The sequence below is a fragment of the Chiloscyllium plagiosum genome, unplaced genomic scaffold (genome assembly GCF_037043375.1).
Source record: "Chiloscyllium plagiosum isolate Xiang-an unplaced genomic scaffold, Cpla_swu_hap1 HiC_scaffold_53X, whole genome shotgun sequence".
In the NCBI taxonomy this organism is placed as follows: Eukaryota; Metazoa; Chordata; class Chondrichthyes; order Orectolobiformes; family Hemiscylliidae; genus Chiloscyllium; species Chiloscyllium plagiosum.
The window spans coordinates 16,889,016-16,901,730 of NW_028270191.1; the positions used below are offsets into that span (position 1 = coordinate 16,889,016).

Genomic DNA, 12,715 nt, shown 5'->3' on the forward strand with positions numbered 1-12,715 from the left:
TTTATTTTGTATGCTGTCCTGATATAGGTTCAAGCTCTTCAGTCCTTACAATACCCAAGTGATCAAACATCTTCTCCTGCAGCAATGCTTTTTTTTGGAATTCCAAACATATCTACTTAATGTATTTTTTTAAAGATACATTATATCTCAGTTAAGCCATCAAATGGACAGTTTATCTGTGACTAACTGTTCAACAACAGAAACGTCAGGGAACCAGAAAAATTATATGGACACACAACTACTGCAGATCATGGTATATAAGATGACCCTGTTTTACCAGTGCACATTTAGGACAGTCAAATTCATTTTTCTCAGCTCAGCAATGTACTTAGGGTTATACTTACTTTTTAAAACAATGCATGCAATCAAATAGATGATATGGGCTGTATTGCCAAGAAAATGCATGGGAATTTATGATGCCCACATGAAACAATGTGCATTGCAACTACTAAACAGAAATTGGCTGTCTTGCAAAAAGAATAACACATGAAGCTTGTTTTAATCTGAAAATCATAAAATTTGTTAACTCATTGAATCACTGTGCTAAAGCAAGGGAATTCACTGTTAGAGAACAGCTGGTGTGAGAATAGAAGAAGGAGGAATCCATCCTGAAGAAGATGCCCAAGATCAAATGAACCACGAGAACAGGGACAAGCTATTGGCCTGGTCTTGAGAAGCAAGTGTTGGAACGGATCCTCAAAAATAGTCAGAATGGTTACATCATCACCAGAAATGCAATGCATACAAACAATACTTAAGTGGGCTAAACCAAACCCTGAGTCCAGCAAAGATTTCAGAGCAACAGAACAAAAATGTCTGAAGTTGCACCAGAAGATAATGCAGAAGATAGTTGACCGGTTTCCTGCGATTTTTCTCTTAGGAGCAAAAACACAACTGCCCATTATGTTACATCGGCAACATAGATAAAATGCCCATAATTTTTTACATGGCTCAACAGCCACACTACGAGTGAAAAATTATGAAAGCAGGTGATTCTGCCCATCAAGTCCACACCAATGCTCTGAACAGCATCCTACCCAGACCCACTCCATTCCTGTAACCCTGCATTTCTCATGGCTAATTCGCCTAACCTACACATCCCTGGACACTATGAGCAATTTAGCACAGCCAATCCATTTATAATCTACTCCTCTTTGGACTGGAAGGAAACCAGAGCACCCAGAGGGGACCTGCGCAGACATGGATGTGTAAACTCCACACAGACAGTCATCCGAGGCTGGAATCAAACCTGGGTCTCTGGTGCTGTGAGGCAGCAGTGCTAACCACTGAGACACCATGCCACCCCAGAGAAGATGAGTGGATCAATAATGTGTGGAATAAGCATCTCAGTGGCCTATCAGTATAGTAAGTGTGCTGATCCTACATAAGCAAAGAGATCAAGAGATGCCGACAAAGAAATAAAACCCAAATTGCAGTTATAGCAGGTGTTCTGACATCAATTGTACAATCTTTGGATGTGTACCCAACACACCATTCAAGGATCATCTTTGTGCCAAATGGAATAGGAGGATGATTAATGAAGAAAAAAATCTTCACCAAAAGCAAAAATATATATGCTGCTCTGCTTGATGTTTCATGCGGTTTTGTCATCAAATCATGGGTTTGCTATTCATGTATGAAGTATTAGCAGATAATTTTTAAAAATGTGAAATTTCCAATTCAGTGGATGCAGATTGATTTTTCAATCAGTGGATGATTTGTTGTGGAGAAATGATTATGAAACCAAAATTGCCATCGCCAAAGTGACTCAATGAATTCAATGAACTCTTTGCAATTGATGCCAAAGACCATGCATTTAATTATTTGTAAAATGTTTTGATTGTGGTTCAAGCTTTCCTTACAGAATTAATCAATTCAACAAAACTCAATGATTTAATTTGAGTTACTCATTATTTTCTTCACATTTCAAAATTCAATCACCAAAACCGTTGGTTCACAATTTAAAGTTGGCATAAAAATGTTTTGAAGGTTCTAAGTTTAATTTATATGCCGCTGTCTATAGAATGCTGAAAAACAAGGAGGAAGTTTTCTGTTGTAACTATAGCTCTGAGCTAGATGGGTACTATCTAAGGAAAAATCCATTGCTTGGAAGTTCCTGCCCTTTAAAGGAATAAGTATGGAAAGAAAAAATAAAAGAGACCTAAGGGGCAACTTTTTCACGCAGAGGGTGGTACGTGTATGGAATTAGCTGCCAGAGGAAATGGTGGAGACTGGTACGATTGCAACATTTAAAAGGCATTTGAATGGGTATATGAATAGGAAGGGTTTGGAGGGATATGGGCCGGGTGCTGGCAGGTGGGACTAGATTGAATTGGGATATCTGGTCGGCATGGACGGGTTGGACCGAAGGGTCTGTTTCCATGCTGTACATCTCTATGACTCTATATCACAGTGCACTTCACATTGATTATTTTGAAAGTGTGTTTTAAAACACTTGTCATGTGGTTTTGGAAACTTAGACTATTTATAAAAACCAAAACATTGCCCTCGCCTGAACATTTTCCAGTAGAAATACCTTTCTGACATCATTTGTAATTTTGAATGGAAAGGAACATAAATATAAGTGATAATACACTGATACTTTATGTCATGCAGTGCCTATGTCAATGCCTTGCAGCGGGGAATGAGCTGAAACATCATTGCCTAAATCAGTTTTTTACTGAAGATTTGAAAGGTATCCAATGGTATTCATTCTGTTGAAACATTTCATATGCACTTGATCTTATTGGGTTAAAAACACAGCTTTGCCAGATCTGCTAGCTCCCGAAGCAAAGAGACATTTTGCCAAACGTTTCTTTTTCATACATACTTTTCTTCTTTAAATTGTACAGTGGATTATAAATCATATATTCAAAACATAAATAATAGCCTACCCCAAAGAGCAAACTGGGAATGCTGATAGAATCCTGCCTCCTTTAGTTTTGATAACTAGACGGGCAGAAATTGTTTTCATTGACAGGAAGTCAAACAGCACTGATTTATGCTGTTGGCAAAAGAACCAGATGGGCAATGAAGGGAATTTGTTTTAGGCAGTAAGTTGTTATAAAATGGTGCAAGCCGATTCAGTCTTAACTCGGAAAACAGAGCTGGCTATACTTGAAGGGGAAATAATTTGCAGGGTTGTGGGGGAAAAAAGCAAAAGTTAGTCTATAGCTTTTTCAAAAAGGTTGCACAGATATGACGGACCAAATAATCTCCTTCTGTATTGCATGATTTTATAACTCTCAGAAACAGACGCCTTTCTAATTTCTTCGTGTTAATTCCACTTGTTTGTTCAAAGTACAAAATGGTTCAGTTATCATGTCACCAGTCTAGAGTACATTGGCCAGCACCCCTCCTGTGGTTAGAGTACATTTGCTGCAGTGACAATTTACAATACTTTGTTCACGTTGTGCTATGTGAGATACATTCCTCCTCAAGCTGCTCTGCTTACTAATGACCATCTCTGTTCACAGGGGAGCTAGTTCTGGTGATCCAAGCAGAACAACAAAATCCCACAAATCAATCACTTGCAGAAACTGTGGACTTTAATCAACGTGTGTGATTAATTTGCTGCTTCACTGTGGAATAATGAAGCTGGAAGTTTAGCAATACACAATGTGAAGAAGGCGCCAAGACCAATGGCAAGAGCTTTGTATCACCTGGTGACCAGTATGCATTTTATATGGTTCACCATACAAAAAAAATGCCAGAATCCTGATCCTACATCAGTGGTGTGTCACCAATATAATGATAAAATGATCATTAAAAAGTATAATATTTCTGAAATCTAAGTCACTAACATAAAAGAAACTCTAGTTCTTAGACAGTCCAAGGTGAATTACAATGTAATAATTTAATCTTTGCTTTATTTTAACATTTAATGATATCCTTTGTAAAATCTTGTAATGCATTGTCTGGTGTCATTGAGTCATAATCAGAGTATTACAGAACAGAAAGAGGCCCTTCAGCCCATCATGTCCATACCAGTCATCAAGCACCCTACCTAGTCATGTCCCAGAATCAGAACTGACACATCTGTGGCCTAACCAACACCCTACACAGCTTCATCACTGATATCTTTGATTTAGTCAGTTAAATAAAGTTAAAAGCTAATGTGAGCCACTATCACAATTTACAGTTATTGATATTACTCAATGTTAAGCATTGCCTTATTCATGGCCCACTTTCAAATGGTCTCCAAAGCACTCTTTTAGAGAGGATGGGAGGTATTTTGAATGCAGCTCTTTTGTTATTCTGTGTGTTTGCTGTCATACCCTACTAGCTTACGTTTGCTTCCTCTTGCTGGAGAGCAAAGAAAATGAGTGGGAATGTCGCTAAAATTAACGGTGTCAATATTCCACAGTGGAACAGGCTGAGAATGGCAATTGTTGAAGAACATTGAAAAGCAAGCCTGCCTGGGGTCGCAGGACAGGTGGCTGATAATTGACTCTTGGGTCATATCAGGAATTCACTGAAGAGTGCACATTAAGTAAAATATATATTCATTCTGTATGGTGAGTGCATGTTTACATTTGACTGAAACATATACATGCTATAAACTATATAGCATCTGTGAAGAAGCTACTGTTTTAGAGAAAAATTAAAAGTTCTTTCATTTATATGTTGTCTTATCTCAGAAATGTTTCCAAAAAAATTTCACAGAAAGGTATATGCAGCAGCAGCCACTTTGCGCACAGAAAGATTTCACAGCCAAAATACTAGATGCATGACCCAATCATCTCATGATGATGGAAGGAGGTATTTTGGCCAAGAATCTCGGGGAAGTCTGCACTTCTTCCAGCTGTGTCAAGGGAAACTTCAACCCATTGTCAAAACACATAAGATAAAGACCAGAAATGACTGGAGGAACCTACAAGAGCAAATTTGCCTGCCTGGCTTCTGACAATCATGTGTGCTCTGATACCCATAGAATACTTGTTACTGGTTTTATTCTAAAGTACAAAGACCTTTTAAATTGATCTTTGTGGCTGCTGGCAATACAAATAGATGCACTATTTAGATGAGATATTAAAATATTGTTTAATGTGTAAGAGAACTTGTAATATCAAAGTGTCTTATTATATTTCTCATGCCATTTCAGTACTATCTTCCAAACCTTGAACCCTCTCCCCTCCACCGAGAAGGGCAACAGCAGCAGATACATGGGAACACTGCCACCTGCAAGTTCTCCTCCAAGCCATACATCAACATGACTTAGAACTATGTTGCTGTTCCTTCACTGTCAATGAGTCAAAATCTTGGAGATGTTTTCCTAACAGCATGTGGGTCTACCTACACTAGATGGACTGCGGTGATCAAAATGATGATTCACCACCATCTTCTCAAGGGCAATTAGGGATGGGCAATAAATGGCAGGTATGCTAGTGAAACTCACATCCCATTAAAGAAAAAAGTGCTTCATATACATTATTTTGAAGTAAAGTGACTGTTATGTAGACAGTTATGGCAGCCATTTCACACACTAAATCCCACAAAATTCAATGAAATGATTCACAAGCTATCTGCTTTTGGTGTGTTGTTTGAGGAAAGAGAATCAGCTAAGGCACTAGGAGAATGAAGTCAATTAGAGTGGTACTAGTAAAGCACAGCAGGTCAGGCAGTATCTGAGGAGCTGGAAAATCGACATTTCGGGCAGAAGCCCTTCATCAGGAAGGGTAACAAAGCCCTTCCTGATGAAGGGATCCTGCCCAAAACATCGATTTTCCTGCTCCTCGAATGTTGCCTGATCTGCTGTGCTTTTCCAGCACCACTCTAATCTAGACTCTAATCTCGAGCATCTGCAGTACTCACTTTCGCATAGTTGACTGGGAGAATGATGGCCACTGAAACTTTAGCATTCATTTGAACAGAACTGGCTCACCAACTTGGTTTGAAAATGAAATCTCTGACATTGCATCGCTCCCTCAATACTGCACCAGAATGACAGCCTATCAGGTACTCAACTACTGGATTGGAACTTGAACCCACAAATTGAACTCAAGCTAAAACCTGAACTGAGGTGATTCTTGATAGCAGGAAAACATTGCTAATAGAGAAGACAATATTTTCTGAGAGGAGCCAGCTGATTTGACAGTGAGGGAGCTAATATACATTTATCCGGTATCTCAAATGGATAGTAAACTACATAAGTCATACACATTTCCTGCGTAAATGGTGTCCACCTTCCATCTACACTTGTGCTATATGTGTGACTGCAGACCTTTTTTATGCTGTGTACAATGAACAGTATTTGTTGTAAAGTTGGGATATAATTCTGTTACTAACTTATTTTTATGTGCATATCAAAGGTATACTGGAGGCAATCACCTCCAGTACCACATCCTACATGATCGTTCTTCTAAACATTATGCGCTAGTAAGCTGTTTGGCTGTGAGATCCATAATAAATAAAGCAATCCTGACATCAGCCGAAGTCCACCCACATTACTCTCCTTCCAGTGAAAGTATGCAGGCTATTATTGATGCGAAGTTACTTAGTATCATATTATTGTTGATTTCTTCAGAAGTCAATGTGATGGGGTTGACCTGAGGAATAAATATCAACTTGCATGCTGCATTGGAGCAGGGAAGCTTGGAGGCGTTAAAAACGACTAAAGCAGAAATAACTGTCATGTACCTACTCCATAGAATCCCTTATATTGTCCTGCCACTTTCTGTGACCAAGTTATTTCTCCTTAGATCATTTTCCCAGACAAATTCATTATCACTTAGGCAAAGAAAAGTTTTCATTAGAAAAATTTACCTGGGTTCAGACTTTCCAAACTAATTTTACTTAGCGTACTTGCAGCGAGTACTCATGCAGATTAGAAGTGACTGACAACATCAGCCCATTTATACAAGAATAAATAAGAGCTGAAAGTTTATTCATTTTGGGATGAATTTGGTACATCACCAGCTTCTAAAACACGAAAAAGCAGGTGAGATGACCAGCCTCCATCAAAAAGGGGATGTTATTCAAGAACTGGGAATTTATTGGCAGAAAAAACTGGATTCAACTGTAGATTCATCTGAATCCTGTGCAAAGCACTACTTCTGTAATAAATACCGAACAATGCATATGCTATTATGTGTGATATGCGCATAGTACAAACCAGTCTACTTAACATGCATGGCAAATTTGTTTCATAGAACATAAAACAGTACAGCACAATACAGGCCCTTCAACCCTCGATGTTATGCTGACCTCATCCTACTGTAAGGTCAAACTAACCTACAATCCCTTCATTTTACTATCATCCATGTGTCTATCCAAGATTCGCTTAAATGTCCCTAATGTATCTGACTCTACTACCACTGCTAGCAGTGCATTCCACACACCCACCACTCTCTGTGTAAAGAACCTACCTTTGACATTTCCCTTAAACTTTCCTCCAATTACCTTAACATTATGTCCCCTCTTGATAGCCATTTCTGGCCTGGGAAAAAGTCTCAGGCTATCCACTCTATCTACGCCTCTCATCATCTTGTACACCTCTATCAAGTCATCTGTCATCCTTCTTCATTTCCTTTCAGTTCAATTACATTAGCCCTATTTACATGAAGGTATCATCTTATTATTAATTCTTGTGTTAAATAATTAGCATTTTTAGCCATTTTGAATGTCTATCTGTGCAGAATTTGCAAGGGGGCCCCTAAAACTCTAACTTAATTTGACACAGTGCTAAAACTAGGTTAAGAGAAGATTTTGAATTCATGTAAGGACCATCAGATATCACACACAGCCTCAGGCTGGTGATGTTCTAGTCTACTGTATTTTTCATAGAATTAATCACTATTAACCTTGCGCTCCATGGGGTGCATACTCAAGATTAGAAGAAACTAATAATTTAATCATAAGGAATTTCAACTGCAATATTCATAAATGTGTGCAAACATGGGAAACAAGGTCAAAATCAATTTTGAGAACTTGAATGCACTAGTCAACAAGTTAAGCATTTTTAGCATTCTCATTTATGGAGTCCCATTCAATGATTTTGCAGATCTGTGTGGTTTTCTGGGTAATTTATACAGGCAAAACATCTGTAAGTCACTCAGAATTACAGAACTGCTCATCTTTCTGGTGAGTAATTAACAATGTTCATTCTGTCAGTGACCAATTGTACAGCAATTCCAAGCAGAAAAAAACACTTAAAAGACCTCCTGTGTTTGTTGCAGAATTTTGGTATCACCAGATTCTGCCAAATTCTAACTTCAGCCAGGTTTAGTAAGATTAAGATTCTCATGCAGAGTTACAAATGTCCTATAAATATTTTGATACACATACTTATTATGTTAATACTGAAATTTGTGTGTGCAATTGAATTTTAAAAAAGCACACAGTAATTTCAGACAAACATTTTAATTGCATGAGAGCAATGCTGATCAAGAATATATACTCTTATATTTCTTCTTTCTATTGGAACCTTCCTTTGTTTATTGGTTCACTGACAAGGCATACAATGTTGTCAAGGATAAAGGCAAATCATCTTACTGATAAACGGAAGCTGACTTCCATGATAAGACTTCACAACACCTAGAAGAGTGGAAGTGATGGTCTGCTAACAGGACTGTGCCAGTTTATGATAAAGGTAAGACTAGGACTGGTGAACTGCAGGAGGTGAAACTCCTACCTAAATAATGTTGAAAGTAAACATTTTCACGCTTATATTTTTATGCTAACTCTTGGACCTTTTATTTATTTTGCAAATTAAAGTGATATTAGCAACAGGGTGCAGCCAGCAAAAAGAACAAATATTTCATAAATTTCATCTTGGTAATTGCTGGGAATATAGATGGTTAATACGTAGAAAAACAGCACCATTCAAATTAGGCAAGAGAAAAGAGACTTGCATGAACATAGCGCCTTATCACAATGAGCTTCTTTGAAGTGCAGTGATTGTTGTTACATAGGCGAATGCAGCAGCCATTTTGCGCAAGCAAGATCCCAAAAATAGAAATGAGATGATTGGCCCGTCAATAGTTTATTCAGGTTGCTAGCTAAGGGAGAAAGTAGTGCCATAGGTTCTTTAACATCCACCTGAACTATTAGAACAGGCAGATTGAGCCTGGCAATTTTTTACCAAGTTTATATTGCTGCCCATAATCTCAGTGGACAGTATCACCACTGATGATATCATGGGTTAATTGACAGCCAGGCTCTTTCCACTGCTGATATAAACATGACATCATCCAGTGGAATAGGTTACTTGTATAAAGCAGGAAAAAAAATTAAGATGCAGTATCAGGATTTGGAACTTTTGTTTTTTAGGTTAAATAATGGAGCTTTACCTGTCAAATTATATAAAGCATACTATTGGGTTGAAATTTAATTAAAGTTAATGTCAGATATGCTTCTGGCACACATACCTGCCATAAAGTCAGATTGTGCCATGTTAGTTAATTGGTGTTCATCATTATTTAACCCTCTGGATTTTTATATACAGTTGTTTAGCGCCAGTGCTTTTGCTTATCACAGTATTTTACATACTGCTCTCACATTGTTAATAGCTTGATACACTAAAATGAAGAAAAAGTTATTTTGAAGCAAGAAATAAAATTGCAAAAGAATCTTTGATTTATCTACTGAACAACTGAACAGTTAGGATCTTGGGGGTTTGCTAATTCTGTGTTCCATTTGACCTTCTGATCGACACTAAACACATTCTTCCCTGGTTGGTCTGCAAAATAACACAAAGGTGCCTCTACTCAGTCTGGGTAGATGATGAAACCAGAAAAGGTGCTATACTTGTTGTTATTGCCGCCATGAACTTTCCCTCCGTCAAGTTTCACGTAAACTTCATCCCCAACATCCAGGTGTAAGATGACACTGTTGCTGGCGTAGTCATAGTTCTGATCAGCATCTTGAGCAATGGCACTGGCTCGTACCTGAACCAAGATAGAATACAACAGTTATCAGTGAGATCAAACAATCATTCAGGCTATTGTAATAAAAGCAAAATCCTGCAATGCTGGAAATCATAGAATCCCTACAGTTTGGAAACAGGCCATTTGGCCCAACCAGTCCACACCGACCCTCCAAAGAGTAACCCACCCAGACCTGTTCTCCTGACTAATGCGCCTAACCTACACATCCCTAAACACTATGGGTAATTTTGCATGGCCAATCCACCTAACCTGCACATCTTTGGACTGTGGGGTGAAACCAGAGCACCCGGAGGAAACCCACGCAAGACACAGGGAGAATGTGCAAATTCCACACAGACAGTTGCCCGAGGCTGGAATCAAACACAGGTCCCTGGCGCTGTGAGGCAGCAGTGCTAACCACTGAGTCAACATGCCGCCCAAAATTAAATCTGTGCCCCATGTGCTGAAATATGCCCAAGTGCTACCATGCCACCTGAGATCTGGAACCAAAACAGAAAGTGGTAGAGAAACTCAGCAGGTCTTGCAGCATCTGTGGAGAGAGAGAGAGAGAGACAGAGAGAGAGTTAATGTTTCAAATCCGATATAACTTCTTCAGAATTTCAAAAGTTCAATTTTAAATTGAATCATTAGAAGAAAGTTGTACACGCACATCTAATCCGAACTCTCCTTTGGTGGTGTGTGATCAGAGTATCATCAACCCAAACGCAGCGTAAGCTGCTGTGTGAAATGAAGTTACAGATCAACATGTGGGCAACATTGGCTCGCCAATCGTTTTTGCCCATCCCCAATTGCCCTTGAACTGAACAGCTGGCCAAGCTATTTACAGGGAAGTTCAGAATCAACCACATAGGTCTGGAGTCGTATGTAATCCAGACCAGGTAAGGATGCCCTTCCCTAAAGGGCATTTGTGAATCAGATGTTTTCATAGTCATATTAAGTTAGCGTTTAATTACAGATTTCATTCACTGAATTCAAATTTCACTACCTACTATGGTGGAAAATGAGCCTACATCCTTAGAGCATTTACCTAGGCCTCTGGGTAACTTGTCCAGTGATATTACCATTATCACACCACCTGTGAATGTTCCACCCAGGTTCATAAGTAAAAGTGGATTGCTCCAAATTTAGCTGTAATAAAATTCCATCTTCCATGAAATCCTTAAATGAGTTATTGCTCATACCAAAACGGCCACAGCGCTTTGAAATTGTCCTAGTGTTTTAGTACAAACCCTCTGGAATTTACAGATGATCCAAGAAGGCTTCTTAAAACAGTTTTCACAATCCTATGAGACATCTACAAAATCACAACAGCAATACTGCAAATCCTCAGGCTGCCACAGAAGTTTATATGCTGGAACAGAAAATCTGTGTACAATGAACCTGAGAGAATTTAAATAATAGGTGCCAATGTATAATAGCAAATAAATCTTTGAAGGTTAGATGATAATTTTGGTGCGAAATAATATTTTTTGTGCAAAGTAAATATATAAAAATAAAATCGACTCTTTGTAACATTGTGGTAAAAACAATGACTGCAGATGCTGGAAACCAGATTCTGGATCAGTGGTGCTGGAAGAGCACAGCAATTCAGGCAGCATCCGAGGACAGGCAAAATCGACGTTTCGGGCAAAAGCCCTTCATCAGGAATAAAGGCAGAGAGCCTGAAGCGTGGAGAGATAAGATAGAGGAGGGTGGGGGTGGGGAGAGAGTGGCATAGAGTACAATAGGTCAGTGAGGAAGGAGATGAAGGTGATAGGTCAGGGAGGAGAGGGTGGAGTGGATAGGTGGAAAAGGAGCTGGGCAGGTCGGACAAGTCCGGACAGGTCAAGGGGACAGTGCGGAGCTGCAAGTTTGAAACTAGGATGAGGTGGGGGAAGGGGAAATGAGGAAACTGTTGAAGTCCACATTGATGCCCTGGGGTTGAAGTGTTCCGAGGCGGAAGATGAGGCGTTCTTCCTCCAGGCGTCTGGTAGTGAGGGAGCGGCGGTGGAGGAGGCCCAGCACCTCCATATCCTCGGCAGAGTGGGAGGGGGAGTGGAAATGTTGAGCCACTGGGCGATTTGGTTGATTGGTGCGGGTGTCTCGGAGATGTTCCCTGAAGCGCTTTGCTAGGAGGCGCCCAGTCTCCCCAATGTAGAGGAGACCGCATCGGGAGCATCGGATACAATAGATGATATTAGTGGATGTGCAGGTAAAACTTTGATGGATGTGGAAAGCTCCTTTGGGGCCTTGGATAGAGGTGAGGGAGGAGGTGTGGGCGCAGGTTTTACAGTTCCTGCGGTGGCAGGGGAAAGTGCCAGGATGGGAGGGTGGGTCGTAGGGGGGCGTGGACCTGACCAGGTAGTCACGGAGGGAACGGTCTTTGCGGAAGGCGGAGCGCTTTAGGGAACATCTCCGAGACACCCGCACCAATCAACCAAATCGCCCAGTGGCTCAACATTTCAACTCCCCCTCCCACTCTGCCAAGGATATGGAGGTGCTGGGCCTCCTCCACCGCCGCTCCCTCACCACCAGACGCCTGGAGGAAGAACGCCTCATCTTCCGCCTCGGAACACTTCAACCCCAGGGCATCAATGTGGACTTCAACAGTTTCCTCATTTCCCCTTCCCCCACCTCATCCTAGTTTCAAACTTGCAGCTCCGCACTGTCCCCTTGACCTGTCCGGACTTGTCCGACCTGCCCAGCTCCTTTTCCACCTATCCACTCCACCCTCTCCTCCCTGACCTATCACCTTCATCTCCTTCCCCACTGACCTATTGTACTCTATGCCACTCTCTCCCCACCCCCACCCTCCTCTATCTTATCTCTCCACGCTTCAGGCTCTCTGC

At 40.3% G+C, this 12,715-nt stretch overlaps 2 protein-coding genes across 8 annotated transcripts in view; one reads left to right on the top strand and one right to left on the bottom strand.

Annotated features, from left to right (window-relative positions):
* Positions 1 to 5,098, top strand: part of LOC148134655 (uncharacterized) — a 268,788-nt gene extending 263,690 nt beyond the window's left edge. For 4 of the 6 annotated variants that reach the window (XR_015755778.1, XR_015755775.1, XR_015755777.1 and 1 more), the window contains one exon: positions 28 to 3,463. Coding sequence is in view for 1 of the 6 variants with exons in the window: in XM_087985633.1 (XP_087841759.1) it covers positions 3,477 to 3,552 (76 nt within the window). In the remaining 5 variants the exon portion in view is untranslated. The other 2 variants (XR_015755779.1, XM_087985633.1) reach the window with 1 other exon arrangement.
* Positions 1 to 12,715, bottom strand: part of LOC122543345 (complement C1q-like protein 2) — a 71,107-nt gene that overhangs the window by 10,101 nt on the left and 48,291 nt on the right. Inside the window, exon 2 of one of the 2 annotated variants that reach the window (XM_087985630.1) lies at positions 9,748 to 9,887. In XM_087985630.1, coding sequence (XP_087841756.1) covers positions 9,748 to 9,887 — 140 coding nt within the window. Of the gene's footprint in view, positions 1 to 8,583; positions 9,888 to 12,715 lie in introns of those variants that run through there. The other variant, XM_043681901.2, reaches the window with a different exon arrangement.